At 29.9% G+C, this 22,452-nt stretch overlaps 1 protein-coding gene across 1 annotated transcript; it reads right to left on the reverse strand.

Annotated features, from left to right (window-relative positions):
- Positions 1–20,687: 20,687 nt before the first annotated feature.
- LOC129915202 (protein seele-like) lies at positions 20,688–21,278 on the reverse strand. The gene has a single exon (XM_055994681.1). The coding sequence runs from the start codon at positions 21,276–21,278 to the stop codon at positions 20,688–20,690; it is 591 nt and encodes a 196-aa protein (XP_055850656.1).
- Positions 21,279–22,452: the final 1,174 nt, after the last annotated feature.

Genomic DNA, 22,452 nt, shown 5'->3' on the forward strand with positions numbered 1-22,452 from the left:
CAAGATTTTAAAATGCGGTCAATCGTACCCAACCCGAGAAGGTCGAATACAACAAATTCACATGCATTAAGTCCTTTTGACTCCAACATTCAACAGTTGACCCTGAACACTATAAAAAACTGGCATAGGCGCCTGACAGTTAACAAACCTTTTCCTTTTCTATTTATCTCTTCAAAACAAAACGAAAAACCAGAAGAGGGAGGTTCTGGGCTTTCCTAAGCTAGCAATATCATGTAGGTTTATAATCTCGCATTGAAATAAAATATTTATTAATTCGCGCGCGCGAATTAATAAATATTTTATTTCAATGCGAGATTATAAATTTCGAGATTTTAGCTTGCGAGATTTTAATGTTGCGAGATTTTGGTAAACGAGATTTTGAAATTGCGAGATTTCGATAAAAAAGATTTCATAATGCGAGATTTTAAGATGCGAGGTTTTAAGAACAAGATTTTAAAATGCGGTCAATCGTACCCAACCCAATGTGGGAGCGGTACGATTGATCGCAAACTAAAATCTCTTATAACAAAATCTCGCATTTTTGCAAAAATTACGCAAAGCAAAATTTCGCATTTTTAACATCTCACATAACAAAATCTCGCACTTTCAAAATCCTGCATATTAAAATCTCGCAAGTTCATTAAATTCTTGCTATATCAAAATCTCGCATTAGAAGAATTAGTTTAGAGCGTAAAGTATATTAAATTTAAATTGCTTTTTTGGCAGCAAAATGTATAAGCAACAGATTAAATGAAAAGAGAAGGTCGAATACAACAAATTCACATGCATTAAGTCCTTTTGACTCCAACATTCAACAGTTGACCCTGAACACTATAAAAAACTGGCATAGGCGCCTGACAGTTAACAAACCTTTTCCTTTTCTATTTATCTCTTCAAAACAAAACGAAAAACCAGAAGAGGGAGGTTCTGGGCTTTCCTAAGCTAGCAATATCATGTAGGTTTATAATCTCGCATTGAAATAAAATATTTATTAATTCGCGCGCGCGAATTAATAAAGGGTTGGGTACGATTGACCGCATTTTAAAATCTTGTTCTTAAAACCTCGCATCTTAAAATCTCGCATTATGAAATCTTTTTTATCGAAATCTCGCAATTTCAAAATCTCGTTTACCAAAATCTCGCAACATTAAAATCTCGCAAACTAAAATCTCGAAATTTATAATCTCGCATTGAAATAAAATATTTATTAATTCGCGCGCGCGAATTAATAAATATTTTATTTCAATGCGAGGTTATAAACCTACATGATATTGCTAGCTTAGGAAAGCCCAGAACCTCCCTCTTCTGTTTTTTCGTTTTGTTTTGAAGAGATAAATAGAAAAGGAAAGGGTTTGTTAACTGTCAGGCGCCTATGCTAGTTTTTTATAGTGTTCAGGGTCAACTGTTGAATGTTGGAGTCAAAAGGACTTGATGCATGTGAATTTGTTGTATTCGACCTTTTCTTTTCATTTAATCTGTTGCTTAAACATTTTGCTAAGATACTTTACGCTCTAAACTAATTCTTCTAATGCGAGATTTTGATATATCAAGAATTTAATGAACTTGCGAGATTTTTTCTAAAATGCGAGATTTTAATATGCAGGATTTTGAAAATGCGAGATTTTGTTATGTGAGATGTTAAAAATGCGAAATTTAGCTTTGCGTGATTTTTGCAAAAATGCGAGATGTTGTTATAAGAGATTTTAGTTTGCGATCAATCGTACCGCTCCCATTAATAAATATTTTATTTCAATGCGAGATTATAAATTTCGAGATTTTAGCTTGCGAGATTTTAATGTTGCGAGATTTTGGTAAACGAGATTTTGAAATTGCGAGATTTCGATAAAAAAGATTTCATAATGCGAGATTTTAAGATGCGAGGTTTTAAGAACAAGATTTTAAAATGCGGTCAATCGTACCCAACCCGAGAAGGTCGAATACAACAAATTCACATGCATTAAGTCCTTTTGACTCCAACATTCAACAGTTGACCCTGAACACTATAAAAAACTGGCATAGGCGCCTGACAGTTAACAAACCTTTTCCTTTTCTATTTATCTCTTCAAAACAAAACGAAAAACCAGAAGAGGGAGGTTCTGGGCTTTCCTAAGCTAGCAATATCATGTAGGTTTATAATCTCGCATTGAAATAAAATATTTATTAATTCGCGCGCGCGAATTAATAAATATTTTATTTCAATGCGAGATTATAAATTTCGAGATTTTAGCTTGCGAGATTTTAATGTTGCGAGATTTTGGTAAACGAGATTTTGAAATTGCGAGATTTCGATAAAAAAGATTTCATAATGCGAGATTTTAAGATGCGAGGTTTTAAGAACAAGATTTTAAAATGCGGTCAATCGTACCCAACCCGACCTTCTCTTTTCATTTAATCTGTTGCTTATACATTTTGCTGCCAAAAAAGCAATTTAAATTTAATATACTTTACGCTCTAAACTAATTCTTCTGGGTTGGGTACGATTGACCGCATTTTAAAATCTTGTTCTTAAAACCTCGCATCTTAAAATCTCGCATTATGAAATCTTTTTTATCGAAATCTCGCAATTTCAAAATCTCGTTTACCAAAATCTCGCAACATTAAAATCTCGCAAGCTAAAATCTCGAAATTTATAATCTCGCATTGAAATAAAATATTTATTAATTCGCGCGCGCGAATTAATAAATATTTTATTTCAATGCGAGATTATAAATTTCGAGATTTTAGTTTGCGAGATTTTAATGTTGCGAGATTTTGGTAAACGAGATTTTGAAATTGCGAGATTTCGATAAAAAAGATTTCATAATGCGAGATTTTAAGATGCGAGGTTTTAAGAACAAGATTTTAAAATGCGGTCAATCGTACCCAACCCGAGAAGGTCGAATACAACAAATTCACATGCATTAAGTCCTTTTGACTCCAACATTCAACAGTTGACCCTGAACACTATAAAAAACTGGCATAGGCGCCTGACAGTTAACAAACCTTTTCCTTTTCTATTTATCTCTTCAAAACAAAACGAAAAACCAGAAGAGGGAGGTTCTGGGCTTTCCTAAGCTAGCAATATCATGTAGGTTTATAATCTCGCATTGAAATAAAATATTTATTAATTCGCGCGCGCGAATTAATAAATATTTTATTTCAATGCGAGATTATAAATTTCGAGATTTTAGCTTGCGAGATTTTAATGTTGCGAGATTTTGGTAAACGAGATTTTGAAATTGCGAGATTTCGATAAAAAAGATTTCATAATGCGAGATTTTAAGATGCGAGGTTTTAAGAACAAGATTTTAAAATGCGGTCAATCGTACCCAACCCAATGTGGGAGCGGTACGATTGATCGCAAACTAAAATCTCTTATAACAAAATCTCGCATTTTTGCAAAAATTACGCAAAGCAAAATTTCGCATTTTTAACATCTCACATAACAAAATCTCGCACTTTCAAAATCCTGCATATTAAAATCTCGCAAGTTCATTAAATTCTTGCTATATCAAAATCTCGCATTAGAAGAATTAGTTTAGAGCGTAAAGTATATTAAATTTAAATTGCTTTTTTGGCAGCAAAATGTATAAGCAACAGATTAAATGAAAAGAGAAGGTCGAATACAACAAATTCACATGCATTAAGTCCTTTTGACTCCAACATTCAACAGTTGACCCTGAACACTATAAAAAACTGGCATAGGCGCCTGACAGTTAACAAACCTTTTCCTTTTCTATTTATCTCTTCAAAACAAAACGAAAAACCAGAAGAGGGAGGTTCTGGGCTTTCCTAAGCTAGCAATATCATGTAGGTTTATAATCTCGCATTGAAATAAAATATTTATTAATTCGCGCGCGCGAATCAATAAATATTTTATTTCAATGCGAGATTATAAATTTCGAGATTTTAGCTTGCGAGATTTTAATGTTGCGAGATTTTGGTAAACGAGATTTTGAAATTGCGAGATTTCGATAAAAAAGATTTCATAATGCGAGATTTTAAGATGCGAGGTTTTAAGAACAAGATTTTAAAATGCGGTCAATCGTACCCAACCCATATAATGTTATGGAATCAACAAATTTTGAATTTTTGGATTTTGGTCAATTTCTTTGGATTATTTTTTTTGAACTCTATAAAGAACCCTCAGAAAATAAAACCCACGTCGTAAGGATATTCAGGGTTTTGTCAGAGGGGAAATTCAATTTTTTTTCAGGACCAAAATCAAGGTAGGAACTTGTCATAAAACCGTTTTCTTGGTGTCTGATTTTCTTGAAAACGGCACAAATGATTTGAATGAAAATTTTTTTATAAAAAGGTTTTCGTCCAAATGAATTTTATGGAAAATGGCATACCAAATTTTAGTTTGAAAAATTATTGAAATTGTGTATGTTAAATAAAAACTATTTAAAAGAAACGTCTCTAACGATTTTCAAACATTTTTTTCTAAAAAGTCTTTTTTCTAAGGAATTAAATCATTTTGTTTGAAGATCAAAACCATTTAAAGGGATGTTTTTGAAACCTTTAAAAAAATTTAATATTATTATTTAATACTATTATTTTTTAAACTTTTTTATCGTCAAATTTTCTTTAAATTTTTTTTTATGAAATTTTCAAAAATCTTTAATATTCCAAGCAACTTTTAACATAAAAGCTTTAACAAAATGCATTAGAAATTTTACTGGTTTTCGTTTAAACATTGTCTTGAATTATTAGAATTTCATGTAGTTTAATATAGTTCCTTAAAATTTTGAATTTTAATTTTTTTTGATATTTTAGACACCTACTAACGTTTCGAAATTTTAATATATTTTAAGGGTTTTGGAGACTTTAATCCAAAAACTTCTTTGTATTTAATTTTTCTAAATTTTGGACTCTGCGGCCGTTGCATTAATGGTTTTGAGTTTAGCTTAAACTAGTTATTTTTTTACCTTTGCAGTTTTTTGATCTATACATAGAATATTTTGTTTACCCTGGTTATTTTAAAAAGTTTTACGTTTTCAATTTTATGAACTTTTTGTAAGCCAGTTACTGGTGACTTTAAGTTTATAGAATTCTTAACTTTTGGCACTTTTTTCCATTTTAAACTTTAGGATTTTTAATTTTGATGTAGTAGGTAGGTATTGTTTTTTTTTTTTTTTTATTTTTTTTTTAAATCAAAAGAACTTAATCCTTTCTCTAAATAAATAAAAAATAAAAGGAATAAAGGTGGCTAAAGTTGTCTTATTTTTTACCTCAATCCTCGAGCTACAGACTAAATTACTCAAGCTATGTTCATCAATCTTGGTAGTTTAATGATTTGGGTAATCCATTAGCGGAGAAATTTAATTTTTTTAATTTTCATTAAAATTTTTATGTGTAGTAAGATCCAATTTATAAAAAGTTATAAATGGTATCTACTGTTAGAAACAGAATAAAAATTAATAAATCTATGTAAATAATGGTCTGTTTCAATAAATTATTTATATATTTTTGATTTATCTTTTCGAATATTATATATTTAATATTTTTAAATTCATCCGGGCTTCTTCCTTTTCAATTTAATAATAATTTTTGATTTTTAGTTTTGTAAACATTTTAAATATCAGCTACTATATTTGTTTGCAAAGTTTTGAGTTATTCGTTCTCATTCTTCAAGTAAAACCTCTTGTGGTGCTATTTCAATTGATCCTCTTCTTTTTAATGGATATACATATCTAATACGGCCAACCTGACAAGGATGACGTTCTCGGCACCTTCAATCCTGTCTTCTGATCTAAAAATTAATAAGTTATTATAAGTTTGGTGAGACCGCAGCCAACACCTGGCTCCAACACTAACGGTATAGAGACCAATAATCATTCACAAAACTGGTGTGATCGCAACCAACACCTGGCTCCAACACTAACGGTATAGAGACCAATAATCATTCACAACACTGGTGTGATCGCAACCAACACCTGGCTCCAACACTAACGGTATAGAGACCAATCATCATTTATATAACTGGTGTGATCGCAACCAACACCTGGCTCCAACACTAACGGTATAGAGTCCAATCATCATTCACAAAACTGGTGTGACCGCAGCCAACACCTGGCTCCAACACTAACGGTATAGAGACCAATCATCATTTATAAAACTGGTGTGATCGCAACCAACACCTGGCTCCAACACTAACGGTATGGAGACCACAAAATTTGGTGAACTTACCTCAGTTATCACAGAATCTTAAAATCTTAAAATACAACACAAATTCCAAATGTTCAATATTTAAATTTCAAAAATCCAACGTTTTCTTTTTATCAAATTTGTGAGGATCATCATGTTTGTTTAGTGTCAAAACAATTTTCTGATATACTTTTTGCTTTTCATTAAATAATTCAGATTTCAAAAACTTCAAAAAATGTTTAATCATCGATAAGGTTTGTAAAAGCATAACCCGTTCGAGGTGAATTGATAACATGCTAAAGAAGATAGTATTTAAAATTTAAATTTAGTATAAAGTTTTCTTAAACCATTCGGCCATTCTGTTAATATTCATGTTTTTATCCTCAATAAATTAATTACTTATCGTTTTCATACCTATTTCTTTGAATCAAATACTTTGTTTTAAATTTTGTTTTTATTTAAAAAAATGCAGAAAATACGTTTTCTTAATTTATAATATCATTTGATATTAAAAATGGATCAAATATATCCATATTTTTAATGGTGGATTCAATTTTTCATGTTTTTTTATTTTTAACTTTGAAGCTACTAATACAGATTTTAACACAGACTTTGTAAATTTTCCTATCGTGGAAAACAAGAATATTTAACAAGCAATTAATGCCTATGTATTTCGGTATATTGAAGTGATAGTGCTCATCGATAAAAAAAAAAATTTTAATAATTTTTTTTTTTTTTTTTGAATTAATATATAAAATTTGGATTTTCAACATATTTATAAGCGTCAATGTTATTTAATTCTAGTTCTTTCATTACAGTAAAGTTCATTTCATTTTTATTAATTCATCTGCACTTATAAGCAATAAAAAATTAACACAGTTTTTATTTTGAATAATTTACTGCAATGTGTTCAAAGTGTTACTCTGACGTTTGATTTCATAAGATGATAGTTGAGGTTAGGTGTACCAAAATTTAAGATTAGTTATGTAAAATTTCACTATAACTTTCTCTATGCCAATTCGGTAAAAAGTGCAAAAAAAAAACTTTTTGTTATTTGAGACTAATACTAATGACTATAATCTTTTATTATCCTTCAGTTGTAACTTTAAAATTTCTTGAATGTATTTGAAACTTTGTGGTCGCATTATAGATAGTCAAAAGATTTATATCTTTTAAGAAAATATTACATTTCATAAGTATATTTGGGAAAAATTTTGACTTTGAAGGAACAAATCTGCGCCCTTTAATCGTTCTAAAATTCTCGAAAGTAATTTCATCTAAATAAGTTGCACTTGCTTTTAACAAAATAACAAATTATCCCTCTGTAGAATCGTGACATTTTCTACCTTTCGATTTTCTTTTTGAAGTGAAAACTTCTTTAGTATCGTAGTGATTTGAAACACGATGAAACAAAAAAGCGACAGGAAAAATCTTATGATTATAACCTTCAACTTTTGTACAATCAAAATTTCAATTAATTTCATATTCAAAATTCTGAGATAACGGTGAAAAGATGTTCTTTTTCTAAAGACGTTATATCTTTTGTTCTAGAACACATACAAATTTGATTTAACTTTAATACGCATGCTGGTAATATTACCTTTCATTTGATATATACATATAACATATAACGGTACGTGCTCTATTTATTAGACAATCTTAAATTGAAAAACTTGAAAGAAAAAAAAAAAAAAATCTCAAAACACCTGTGGAGCTCTGTTGTCGATGACTAGCCACCAGTGTAGGAAATACTGTAATCTCAGTTTGAAATTTCGATATGGTTGGCTTTAAATTGTAACTTTTTTCTAGATGTCATACATATATGATTAAAAAATCATATTAAAACTTAAATAATAAGGTTACAGATGATATAAATTTTATTATAGGTTGTCATATTAAAAATCTTGGATTTAAATCCAAGATGGAAGAAAAAAAAAAAAAAAAAATTAGATTTTTTTTTTTTTTTTAAAGAAAAATTTTTTTTTTTAAGGTTTCACTTCTACCACATATGACTTGCACACATGATTTTTTTTTAACATTAACGATAATTCTTAATACCTATTATTGAAATCATAATGAAATCATACATGAAGGATTGTCAAGTGAATGACAACAGAAGTATTAATAGTTTTAAATAGTTATGTATTTTTTTTAAAATTTTTTTTTTTAATTTTTTTTTTTATTTAAATACTCAAACTTTGAACTGCCATGAATAACTAATTTCGAAATTTCTTCTTCACAATAGTTACTACCACAAACATTTCTGAGCACTGTAATTTTCTTATGCTGACATATTGCATTAGTGCTAGCTTAAGAATCTCAATATATCAATAAGAGTCTTCAAGATCGCTTACAAAATGTAACCAAATCAATATCTGGCGCCCTGACGCCAAAGTATAGACCGGCATAGAGCATTATTCGATAAAAAATTAATCTGCCAATTTAAATCCATTGTCTGCACATCTGATCGACCCAATTCATATTAAAAAAAAATTTACTTAACTCACCCATTAAGCCAGTTCATTACTTTTAAGAATAAATAAAAAAAGTAAATCCTCATCACAAACTCATCCATGGGATTCAAAGGCTTGAATTAAACTTTTTAAATTCTTCGATTTTCATATCTCTATATCTCTTGCTTCATCATCATTCGAAATGTTTGGCTTGTTTAGTTCTTCAGTTCTTTTTTTTTAACAAAAATATCCTTTTGATCATTTTTATGCTCTTTTTTTTTTTTATTTATATTCTTCCGTCAGTTTATTCTGGAATGGTAAGGCCAGTAAAAATGCAAACCATAATAAAAATTTATTTTTAAATGATTGCACAGAGTCCTATCCCACTTCTGATGTTAGAAACAGAATAAAAATTAATAAATCTATGTAAATAATGGTCTGTTTCAATAAATGATTTATATATTTTTGATTTATCTTTTCGAATATTATATATTTAATATTTTTAAATTCATCCGGGCTTCTTCCTTTTCAATTTAATAATAATTTTTGATTTTTAGTTTTGTAAACATTTTAAATATCAGCTACTATATTTGTTTGCAAAGTTTTGAGTTATTCGTTCTCATTCTTCAAGTAAAACCTCTTGTGGTGCTATTTCAATTGATCCTCTTCTTTTTAATGGATATACATATCTAATAGAATTTAAAAATAATTTTTGATTTTTAGTTTTGTAAACATTTTAAATATCAGCTACTATATTTGTTTGCAAAGTTTTGAGTTATTCGTTCTCATTCTTCAAGTAAAACCTCTTGTGGTGCTATTTCAATTGATCCTCTTCTTTTTAATGGATATACATATCTAATACTACCATTCTTTTATTTCTGACTCTAATATACAAATTTTTCAAAAACATAATGTTTTTTAATATGTACCTACATTTTTTTAATTAAAAAATATTTTTTCTGAAAACGGGCTGATGAATTATTTTGAAATTACGTTTTTTTTAAATCGTTTTTTTTTTTTTACCTACACAAGTGCCTTCAAAAATCGAAATAATTGTCAGAAAAACTTGATTCCTTTCGATCATTTCGTGGAAAAATTATCTTAAACATCATGTGAAAATTTCAGCCTGATCTGTCTAGCCGTTTCGGAGAAATTTCCCTCAGCGATTTTAAAAACACTGCTTCGAGAAAAACACATTTCAAGTTTTGGGAAACATTTAAACTAAAATGAGAGTAGTTATACAAATACAAATATTTAAAAAAAAAAAAATTGGAAGCGGATACAACCCCTTAAGTCAACTTAACTATCGTGTAATAGCCAATATTTTATTATTCATATTTTTAAAGCTGAACTAAAAAGGTTTGTACGTGATTTTTTATAAACCATTGTTGGAATCGGCTAACTAGAGTTGATAGTCAAAATCGACGATTTTTTGATTTTCTGCTATAGATAGATGAGACTAATTTAAGAATAACTGCGTTCAAGAAAAAATTCTTTAAAAAATTTGAAACTAAGCTATAACGTTTTGTTTGAACGTTGTACACGTGTTGGGGCTATGACAAAATGATGATTTTGGGTAGGGAAAATTATTTTTGACAATTCTAAAGGTGCCAGGTGAAAGATGAATGAAAAAAAGTAGGCGTCTGATACGGATTTTTTTCCAAATATGAATTTTTGAAAAACACCTTGTTTTTTAGGGGTATTTTTTGGGTAATTTTTGATTTTTAGCTTTGGAGAGTTCAAACTTATAGGACATGTAGGTTTTGCATACGTGTGAAAAAACTTGGAATCGTTTAGTGAGTTTTGACTGAATAACGGAAGAAACAAGTTTTAAAAAAACACGTTTTTTGACCGTTTTAAATCGATTTTCATCGTTTTTTATTTTTATCTTTTTTTTCTTTAATAGATACAGGAATAAAGTATATCGAGTAATGATAGAGCAGGACCACGACTAAATGTGTGCGATCAATCATTTTCGTAAACACAATTTTGAGATAACGTTAAAATAAAATTTTAGAATTCAACAGGTTATAACTCTTGACCAAGAGTAGATGGAAATTTTATTAAACTTTTATGAGCATCCTGATACAATTACCTTTCATTTGGTATATAACACATAACGGTAGACTAACTACAAGCTACACAATGTTAAATCAAGAAACTTGCGAAAAACCTCAAACCACCAGTGGAGATCTGTAGTTGCCCCCCGAACAGCCACCAGTGTGGGAAGTAAAAAATTCTAACTTCTCTTGTAGGTATCTTTGAAACGAGATTGATACGTCATATGAAAGGTGAAATAATAAGCTTTCACATTTTATAGGTTGTCAAAAAAAAAATTGATTCCATAGCCTGAGAACATAAAAATAAATGTTTTTTTTTTGCTTTTTTTAATGAAATTTGATCGAGTTCAAAAAATTCTAGCTCTTTTTGTAGATGTCTCATAGACCTGATCGATGTATATATTTTGAGCTAAGACAATAAGCTTTAAATGGTTTTATTCTTAAGAATGGCTCTTAAATTGCATAATTTTTTTTGTAATAAAAAAATTAATTTAATTCAACAATTTTTTCACATAACCTCAAAATTTATGTGAAAAATTCAAAAAACCGAGTTTTTGGTTTTTTATTTTTATCTTTTTCAAAAACAAAAATTTTTCGATTGAAAATTAGGATGTTTTTTTGGTATTAAGTCAAAATAAGGTAAACAAATTAATATTTTAAATCCAATAAATTACAGTGTATTTGGGACATAATAAGATATGTTTTCACCAAATTTTGTAGAAAAATTTTTGTTTTTGAAAAAGATAAAAATAAAAAACCAAAAACTCGGTTTTTTGAATTTTTCACATAAATTTTGAGGTTATGTGAAAAAATTGTTGATACAAAAGTTGTAGATCTTTTTATTACCTACAACTTTGGCATACAACTTTTTTCTATAGGATTTGTAGTTTTGCCGGAAATCGAGATATACCATTTTTTACCATTAAAAACTCAACCCACCCACTTCCCGAACTCGGCTCGCCCGTAATTTATTTTTCCTTTAATTTTCATCATATTCACCTCCTTTTCCAATGGGTTTCATTCTACTATGATTTTTTTTGGTTTTAAAAATTATCGACCCTGGTCTATTTTGAGATTCTATGGTTTTGAAATTTGACTATTATTATTTTGATTTATTTTAGATCATGATTTTTGGCCTTTTTCAAAATTTTATATTTTTGCATCAAATTTTCATATTCCAATTTTCGATATTCTCGGGAATTTGTAATTCAGAACAGAAGTTTCTGGGTTATTGTTTATCTATTAATCTAGTTTTCAACCGCGTCAATATGTACGATATAATTATTTATTTTCAGTCTTCAAGCTTGCGAATCTTAGATTTTCATTGCCCTGTCAATGAAGTATCAGCGAAAATACAAGTATCTTCCTTAAACATCCTTTTTTTTTGCAACAAACTGACCAACAAGAGCTAAATTATAATAATTGAAGGGTGAAGGAGGGAGAAGAAGGAAGTTGGATTGAGTAAAATTTCTCAACCAAACACCCACCGACATTAAGGAATTGTGTCAACCTAATTGTAAGTACGGTCCAGCCAATTAAGACCACAAAAACATTGATAAAGTTTCATTGTTATATGCTTGTGGGCTGTCATGTTCGGCGGCGGAATGGGATAAGGATATGCGACAAGTGTTCTCGTCCTGGTTTTGGTTTAGAAATATATACATTTTTTGTGTTGTTTTAATTTTTTTATTTTGTTTCTTGTTTCATTTGCAATCCACACTCCTTATCCATACCGAATTCCAGAAGCTCTATTCTCTGGCTATAGTATAGAAAAGCAAAGCGGGAACATGTTTTGAATACAAGAGCTGATTTCTTCTTCTTCATCTTCTCGGTCGTGTCGTCCTCAAGTTCTATCGTTGTCGGTTGTGTCGGTCTTGTTGTGTTGAGTTGAGTCGAGACTGCAATTGTGAAATTAAGTATTCTTAGAACGTACACACCTTGGATTGCCTCAATTCCTAATTAAAAGGATTTATGTTGAGGCAAAATTAAATATATAGGACACAAGAGTTGAGTTGAGTTGGAGTTGGAGAGGATTGGAGTTTGCTTGCTTGCTTGCTGTTGTTGGTTGGTCCTTGTTGGTATTATTATTTTGTTTGTGTACATAAAGTTGTTATATGCGGAATTCCGTAAGGATAAACAAGCTTGTTTCGAGGTTAGGTTGATTCGAGGCGAGATTCGAGGTTGCTGTTTTGGTTGGTTTGCTTTTGGTTGGTTGGTTGGTTGGTTGGCTAGTCGGTCTTGGTTGAGTAATGTGATTATTTCTTTTGAGGGCTTGAATTTTATTTGTATTATTTTTTTTTTTTTTGTATTCTGTTTATTTTATTTTATGCTGATGTCCTTAATTTAATGTTGTTTTTGTATTTTTTTTTTTTTTTTTGTATTTGTATGGGAAAACAAATGCTTCTCGCTCTCTTTTTGATGTTGTCTTTGGGGTTTACAACAATTGTGGACTTTTTTTGTGGTTTTTTGTTTGAGCATTTGAATTTTTTAAGAGGCAAAAGATTCTGTTTTTTTTCGCGATTTAAAGTTGTCATTTTGTGTAGGTTTTGAAAGAGATTCAAGAAAAAGGGGGGAGAGTTGGATTAAGAATTGCATTAATTATGAGGGTAAGTGGGATTTAAATTGGATTCGACAGAAGAAGAAGAGGTAGAGGCAAATTAAAAAAAAAAAAACATGGTAAAAAAATGAGAGAAGTTGGTTTATAATTAAGTACTAACGATAGAGTTATGTTGAAAATGAAAAGATTGGTAAGGGGAAAATTTCAATGTGAAAATTGTTGAAAATTTGTGTCGGATTGAGAGGTTGTTTTTTTTCTTTCTTTCTTAAAGTAGAACACATGATTGAAGTGTGATATCTTTATTTCTATTTTATAGACGAAGATAATTTATTGAAACAAAATAAATTAAATTATGTTAATATTGAACTTTCGATATTTAATAGTCAATCGAGTTATTATGCGGATATTAATTTAAATGGATTTTTGATGGATTTTCAAATGCACTAAATTTAATAGGTATAACTGGTTAACAAAATGTAACTTTTTTTTGCCACAAGAAGCAAAATCTACTTAATATCTAAAAGTTTTAACGCTGAACTTGAATCCGAAGTCTGAGTCATTCAATTTGCATATAAATTACAAATTTTTTTTGTTTTTATTTTTTTTTTAATTTCCTCTAAATCCATCGAGTGAGACATCAAAAGGAAGGTCTATTTAAGCTCTATTCACAACTGAAAACAAAAAGTTTCTTGGAGGTCTGATTGTTAAGTTATTCGAAAACAAACTTATTTTATTTTTATACATTTAAACTTTTGAAGCAAATATCTTTGAAGTAAAGTCTCTAAACAAGTTTTATTTAACAGATACGAGTTCACAATGAAGAGGCTTATCTACTTATGTAAAAAAATTACAAATATATTTTTTTTCGGATTTTCGAAAGTTTTAAGTCTAAAAAAATGCATTTTTAAGAAAGTCCTCCAAATCCATCGAGTGAGACATCAAAAGAAAGGTCTCTCTAAGCCCTATTCATAACTGAAAACCAAAAGGTTGCTGGATGTTCGGTTGCTGAGTTATTTGCACCCAAACATACAAATATTTTCTTACCTTCGGATGCAGATATCTGCGGACCAAAGTCTCGAAACAAGTCTTAATTTACAGATATGACACAGTGAATAGGTCTATGCACTTTATAAACAAAAAAATAATCCTTAAAATAAAAGGTTTTTCAAAAATTTACTTCAAATTCAATTTTTTGAAAACTAACCAAAGCATTATTTTGAAATTTTTTTTTTACTTTCATGTGTAGATTTATGAGTTCTTTTTAATGGCATTACCAATATTGGTTTCTTCTTTTTTGGAAAATATAAATGTAGATGGCGCATTCCATCGTCACCGCACCGGTGGGACAATTAATTTAATGTTTCACTTTCCAATTCTACCAATCAATTGACAAAATTTGCATTGTCTTTCATCATTGTCAGGCTAGAAAAGAGATGTAAAAGCAAAATAACATAAAAAGGATTATGTCTACACTCTACACATATGAAAAAGGGAAAATCATGCTAAAAATAAGAAAATTCTGTATTAAATTAAGAAGTTTTCTAGTAGACATCCGTCTTAAATTAAACGGGCACAACTTCTTATTGTTTTAAGAAGATGGGATTTAATGTGACTATCATTTTATTTCAAAGTGCCTTATTGCCTTCACACCCTTGTTTCAATATTTTAAACTTTCTCTGTACAAATTTGTGTAAATGTATGTATGTGAAAAGAAAAACTAGAAAAGTACATAAAAGTCATTCTTCAAAGTAAAAAAGAACATCTTAACTATTATAGCTCCAAATAAGCTATGCAATTTGATTTACCTATGTAAGTAATTTTTTTTCTCAAATATGTACTTATCAATTTTGTTATATGTTTTTAATGTGATAAAGTTGGTTTGCCATTGCGAACTGTAATTAGACTCGGCAGTAAGGGTTTTGTTTTACTAAGTTCGGTGTGTTTTTGGGGGCTTGAGTTCGAATCCGAAGTCAAAAATTTTCTATCATCTCGCTTTTTTTTTTTAGATATTCCCGTTAAAAAATCTCAATAATCGATTTTGTGCTACATCTGAAGCTACAGTGGTTTTGTTTCAGAAAGAAAACAATACTTTTCTTTAAGTTTTATGAGTGTTGAACTTGAATCTGAAATCACCTTGCGTTCTCGAGATATGTCCGTTATAACATACCAATAACCATGTATTTGCTACTTTTTAAGGATTTTTCTAGTACCTGTATCACCCAAACTAAAGGTGCTGGAAAAAAATTGAGGGCAGATTTCAAATCAGCGATGCCAAATTAGTAAAAAACAATTAAGAAATTATATAACACAAAAAAAAAAATAACAGTAGACTGATAACAAAATTTCAAAGTTTGAATAAGAAATCTTAATTTTTTAAAAATTCAAAAAAAATTTTTTTTTTTTTAATTTTATTTCGGATTCTTATGAAAGCTTTATAAATGCTTTTGTTTAAAATGTTTCATTGAAATATAATTAGTCGTTAGAGAAAAACAAAATTATAGACCCGTTTTCAAAATTTTTTGTATTTAAAAATTTTGCTAAACCTTAATACTAAGCGTACTAAAACTTTTTTGGATTAAAATTGACATGCAATCGAATAAGTTGGTAACCAGAAAATATTTAAAACTAAGAAAAACGTTTCTAAGATAATTTTGAGTAAAACAAAATTCAACATTCTAGTATTCTAGGAAAACACTCAAAATCCGTAACTACAAAGTTGTGGAGTAGGTTGAGATAGAACAAGGTGGACAGACAGACATTATACCAGCACACACTGGTAGACGCACAGACAAAAATTTGGAACACATTTTTGACATCGTAATGTCGTGATTTGTCCTAAACTTGCTAAACAAATATAAATCACATGTAAAAATGTTTGCATTTTTCAAGAACTTATCTGCATTGTTAAGCCTTAACTACATTGGCCTAAAAAGTACATAAGAAGTCAAAATTTTTAATTTTTTGATGGTTTTTCGTTGTTTTGTTTAAAATAAATTTCTACTTTTTTCCACAACCAATTGAAAAAAATATTTTTAATTTTGTACATTTTGCCAAAAATGGCCAATGTAGGTATTGTTTGGCCTTTGGAATCAACAATATTTAATTTAAAAGATATTTTATAAACCGTAAAATGTGTTTTAAAATTTGTTTAGGGAAATAATATTGAAGCCTCTTAAAAATTTGATAGATACACAAAAGCCACAAAAGCCTAAATGTTGTTAAAGACATGGTAAACGTTGTTAAAAGCAAAAAGTGCTTTCTTAACAAAAGACCTTTTCTGCAATGTTGCACATCAAAGGTAGAAGCACTCTTAAAGAGCCTTGTAAAAATTTTAATTAAAAAAAGGACTTTTTCAAATTATATGTAATTCTTAAAAATGCTGTTAAAATTAAATACAAACATATTTACTTTTCTAGTAAAAGAAAGAAAAAATTAAATAGGAGCTTTAAGAAGAATGTCATTTTTTAGAAAACTTTCTACTCAATTTTGTGAAAATATATTTTGAACAACAGGTATATTGTAGGTGCCTCCAAGTAATATAAAGCCCCGATAGAAATATCGGAACAAAACTGAAAACAATTAAATATCTACTTTTACCAATCAAAAGGTGGTATCTACGTGAAAAAATAAACTCACGTAAAACATTTATAATGTGAAGTGAAAACCAAATCTCCATACTTTAATTTCACAGTTCTCAGGTTTACATTTTGTAAAAAAAAAAGGCAAATAGGTACTCAACCTAAAAATTTTTATTCTCTTATGATTAAACACGTGGGATTATTGTGGAACGTATATTCATTTTTCAATCCACATTAAGGTAAGTTATTTTTAAATTTTTCATATTTTCTTCCAATTTAAAAATTTCCGGAAAAACGACTCTAACCTATTTTTTTTTCTTTTGAATGACAGAACAAAAACTCATGTAAAAAACTAAACTAAATAATATCCTTAAATTCAACTAGTCAGTGACACAGACACCGATGTTCACTTGAGACTTTTCTTCCAATTTTTTTTTTTTTTTTTTGTAAATTGACCACAAAGTTTTGAGTAAAATTACGGCGTTTCTTAAATGAAATTGAAAACTCTCTGTGGAAAATTGCATTTGTATTTTTTTCATTCTCGCCTTCTCTTTTAACCACCTCCAACCATCTCCCAACCCCTTGGCCTTTTTGTGATACCTCGCAACGTCAAGCCATCGCAGCATCAACCAAACCAGACAGACACAACCATGCGGCAAAGTAATGGTAAAATTTTCTATCTTTCTCTCGACACAGTCTCGACAGACAAAGGTTGGCGAAATGTAGATTTTCATAAAACAATTTTTTTTTTTTTTTTTACTTTCTATCTTATTTCAGGATAATAATGGTTGAAGGAATGGAACATCACATCCTTATACAGTTTGCTGGGCTGAAGCTGATACTCAAAAGCTAAAATCAGGGAATATCAAGTAGGTGAGTTAACTTTTCGTTATCTTTTGCTGTTTTTTTTTTTTTATTTTTTTTTTCTGTTCAACATTCATTTGTGGTTTTTGCCAAGGAAAATTCGAAATGTAAATTTTGTGCTTAACAAATGTCCCCCGAGGCAGCAATGGTTCTTACGAATGGTTTAAGGACACGACTAAGAATTCAAAAGTAGAAGCCCAGAAAGAGAAGAAGAACAAAAAAAAATAAGTGAAAAATTCCAATGCAAAAGTTCGACTCTAAAACAATTCAAATCAAGAGTTTTTTTTGTTTCTTTTTGTTGTTTCTATTTTTCCTTACTTGAAAGGCAAGGATGCGGGTGTAAACATTTTATAACACTTTCAAACTACTTTAGCCATTTGTTATCCTTTATTTGATTTGATAGTTTTTGTGGGGATACAAAAAAAAACTTTGACACACACTCCTCTTACCAAAAACAAAATTAAACCAATTATCATCCCCTGATGCACAGCAAGGATATAAATTGGATCACTTACGCCCAGACACAGTAGTATTGTTGTCGTACAACACACCAAAATACTCGTACAATAACAAAAAACAGCAAAAAAAATCACCAGGACACTTTCCCACTGATTAGTCAATTTAGACGCGATTCATCCTTGTCGCAGGATCCATCTAGCGCGACAGAGTAAAATAGTAGTGTGACGATGGAAGCTGTGTGATGAACGTAAACAAAACGCGATGACAAAAATTCAACCGACATACAGGACACACAAGGACTCTCACATTTAAGGATGAAGGATATTTTTTTGATACACAACGAAAAATCCACAAAAAAAAAAAAAAAAAAACAAACAAAAATAAATTGAATACTAAAAAAACCGGCGAAATGTCAGACAGAAAAAAGGACCGTAAATCCTTAAAATCTCTCGAATGTTTTCATACAAAATTTTCAAATCACAAATCAACTACAGGAGAGCGGGTCGAGAGAAACAGATGCGACCGTATCCTGCAGAATCCTTAGAGTAACTGGAGCTTTGTCAGCATAGAGTTTTCTAATAAACCTTTTTGTGCCAGCTGGAAGCCAACAAATGTGACAGAACAGACACAGGACTAACGGCACACACACAAACATGATGGGAGACTAAAGTGATAACAGGCAAGGATTTTCATTCATAGAAGAGTTTTGTTGTCCTGTGGAACTTACAGTTCTTGCTACAGCAAGTCACACGATAACCCGGTACACACCACAATCACTGGTTTGAGGATGTCGAGTATCGAGTACTACGACCACGACGACGGAACATCGTACAACACAACATCCCACAAAAATGGTCCGTTTTTTTTTTGTCTGTGGGATTTGGAGGCTGCTTAACATGACCACCGTTATAGCAGACTTGGAGACTGGTTGGATGGGGGCGCCACAGGCGAGTTAAAGCTTTGGTCGTAAATGAGCTCCTTATCATTGACTACTTGGTTTGATCTGGTTTGATGAGGTTTGATATGGGTTTGATGAGGTTTGACGAGGTTTTGTAGTTCGATGGAGCAAAGCTTTTTGAATAAGCTGAAAAATTCTTGGAGATTGGGGATTCTTGTTGCTCGTCGACTATTTCAGTGTGAATAGAAATTTTTAACTTGGCAGACCGGTTTGGTTTGGAAGAGAGTTCCGTTATAACATTTTTATATTTTTTTTCCGGCCCCAAGAGTCCCCAAATACTAAATTTCCCATAGGACTGACACAACCCCGTCGTGTTGTGTAGGGTTTCTTTTCAAAGCCATCACATCACACATAGGCATATAAATCGTGCATTGGTGGAGCTTGGTTTTTCTTCTTTTGGGGGGATGATTTTTTTTTTTTTTTTTTTTGTGTATTTTTTTGTATTTTTTTATTTTCTCTGTGTTATGTTTCTTCTAACCTATAGTGAGGTTTGTTGTTGTTGTTAAGGCATATAAACTTTGGTTGGTGGTGAAACCAGCAAAGCTTTGACTTGGATGTGCGGTGATATGGTGATGGTGCTGATGATAATGATAATGATGATGATGAACACCTATGCGCATTGTGGGCTGTGTTTTTGCAGCCAATCATTTCATTACTAAAAGTTTTCTATAGAAAAAAAAAAATATATATATATATATGTGATGTCCTTGAAGGTGATTTTCTTCATTAAAAATGCAGTTATTTTGCTGATTTTGGGGGGTTGGCTTATGGAGTGTATAGGGTCCTATATAGTGTCTAATGGAGGGAGACTTTTTTGTGTTTGTTTTTCTTGTTGGTTTATTTTTATGTGTGTTTTGTGGGAAACATTTTTGCGGACACGTGCTGAGGTTTTATTTCTTTTTTTTCTACGGGTTGTATAAAAGATTGGTTGATGATGTGTTAAGTCATGAAAAGGATTGCGGTGGGTTGAGTCGTAAGCGTGGCAAATAAATGTTTGCCACGCTTATTACTATGCTATTTTTAAGAAACAAAAAAGGAATTTACTAAAGGTTCTCAGACAAAAATACGTAAATATCAAAATTAAAATCATTAATCAGTGATAAAATATTTTTTTTTTTTAATTTCTTTTAGAAATGTATTTTTATGGAAAATAACAGTACCTACCTAATATAGGAGAAAATATAAAGAAAATTACATTTTATTTCAATAAGTTTCATGGCTTTTTTTTAAATACCCACTATTAAATATGCTTTTTTTAAATTCAGTACGGTGTGTACTATATTTATTTTATATTTAAGAGTAATTTTTGGCAATTTTGATATAATTGAATTTTCCAAAAAAAACATTTATTGTTACTTTTCACTTTTATTGTTACTTTTTTTTTATCAAATGGAAGGTACATCTAATAAAGACGGAGGATTTGTTTACATCTTAATATCATTATTATCGTTTAAGTCATCTTGGTTGGACTCTAGGAACCACTATTTTCAAATTAATAAAAAAATAATAATAAATACAAAATCAAACTAAAAAAAAATAAAACAAAATTTTAATTATAACACAATTTCCTAACTAATACAATCAATCAATTCTCTGCTGTTTCAAAAAAAAAAACTGAAACTAAATTCATTATAATTCATCCTTGGAATCATCCTCTTCCAACTGGTAATCCTCCTGAATTGGTGCATCTTTACAAATGTTTGTCATCTGCGAGCATATTCTAATATCCAAATCACTTTCTAAAGTTTCACTCATGAAAGCTTTAAGGAAAACCTCTTCTTGATCTTCTAACAATTCAAGGCAATAATGCGGCAGACTTTTATTCAAGTCACCATCTTGAATAAAGTCGACTTCTGACATCATCGTATTCATACTTCCGTCTTCTGCGGTCATCTTCAGAAGATCCAATTTGACGGTCTTCTTTATTGTCACTTTAACATAGTTGTCCATTGTCGAACAAACTGTTTCCATTAGTTCGGTGAGATATGTCTCTGATTTGCTGTATTTGGCAGTTTTGGTAATGAGATTGCCTTGATCATCGATTCGAAAGCCGTTAACTTCAACGACTCTTTTTGGATCGATTTTGGAAATGGCATCTTCCATTTCTTGGACAGTATTTTTGCATACAAGACATTTGACTATTTTATGATCAACTTGTTGTAATGAAGCTAATCCAATAATTGACGTGGAAACAACGATGAAAATCAATAGATTTTTCATTGTTGATTATAACAAAAATGCAGATGTTTTGAAGGAATAATGAGGTATGATTAATTGATATTTAATTGGATAGTGGAAGACCTCGGATTAAGTCGGTATTTTGAGTTTGAATAAATAAACCTTGTTCAAGCACACGTATTAAAATTCTATTGGTTTTTGAAAAATGAATGAAAAATGAACATCAAATATGTTGTTGGAAGCGCTTATAATTCATAATTATTTTGACAAAAATCCAAGGATCTCTGAGTTTTGCAGCTTATATATAACAATTGTGATAAAAATCAATTAAAGAATTAAAAAAACAACCATTAAATATCAATAATTCGAAAAATTGTTAATGTTATTTATTAAAAAATAAATATCACGCATACGCCACAGAGAACAACTGTTACATAAAAAGATGTAGGTAGATGAAAAAATCCTTTTAAACAGCTTGGAGAAGGTCTCTTTAAGAAACTAAAAGGAATTATTGAAAAAGACTTTCATAGAATTTATGTCTTCGTTTTATTTAAGAAAAAAAAAATAAATAAAAAAATAAAAAAAATATGAGAACTTAAACATCCAATTAATAAGCCAGAAATATTGCTGAAAGTCTCATATATAAACATATTTTCGTGGGCACAACGCCAAAACCACGAATCTGCAAAATTGTAGTTTTGAGAAAAACGGTTTCAAAGTTTTGGAAATGCATGCAATCTTATGGGAACTCGTGCTACGGAAATTGATATTTTAGGCTTTTAGGCAACAGATGGATGATTGGGGTCGAAGCAGTGGATAGAGGGACTGATAACAAGTTAAATGACGCATTAAATTGAAAATGTCCAAAAATGCAGATTCGCGGTTTTGGCTTTGTGCCGACGTTTTATTAATGGTATTATAAATCATGGAATACTATATTTGATACAAATTCAATTTTATTCTCAAAAAATTAAATATACATATCCTTATTTGGAGTCCATTTATTAAAAAAAAAAAACACTATTGATTTGGGGAACATATTTTTTCATAAGTCCCTTTATTTTTTAACAGACCTTCTCAAAGCAATTTCCTTGTTTTATATAAAATCCTATAAATCTAAAAAATCAAAGAATTTTTACATCTACATGTTTATGAAAGGTGGTCACTGTGGTGTATGCGTGACATTTTTTTTTAAATGGAAAACCCTAAATACTTA

Source organism: Episyrphus balteatus, chromosome 3 (assembly GCF_945859705.1).
Source record: "Episyrphus balteatus chromosome 3, idEpiBalt1.1, whole genome shotgun sequence".
In the NCBI taxonomy this organism is placed as follows: Eukaryota; Metazoa; Arthropoda; class Insecta; order Diptera; family Syrphidae; genus Episyrphus; species Episyrphus balteatus.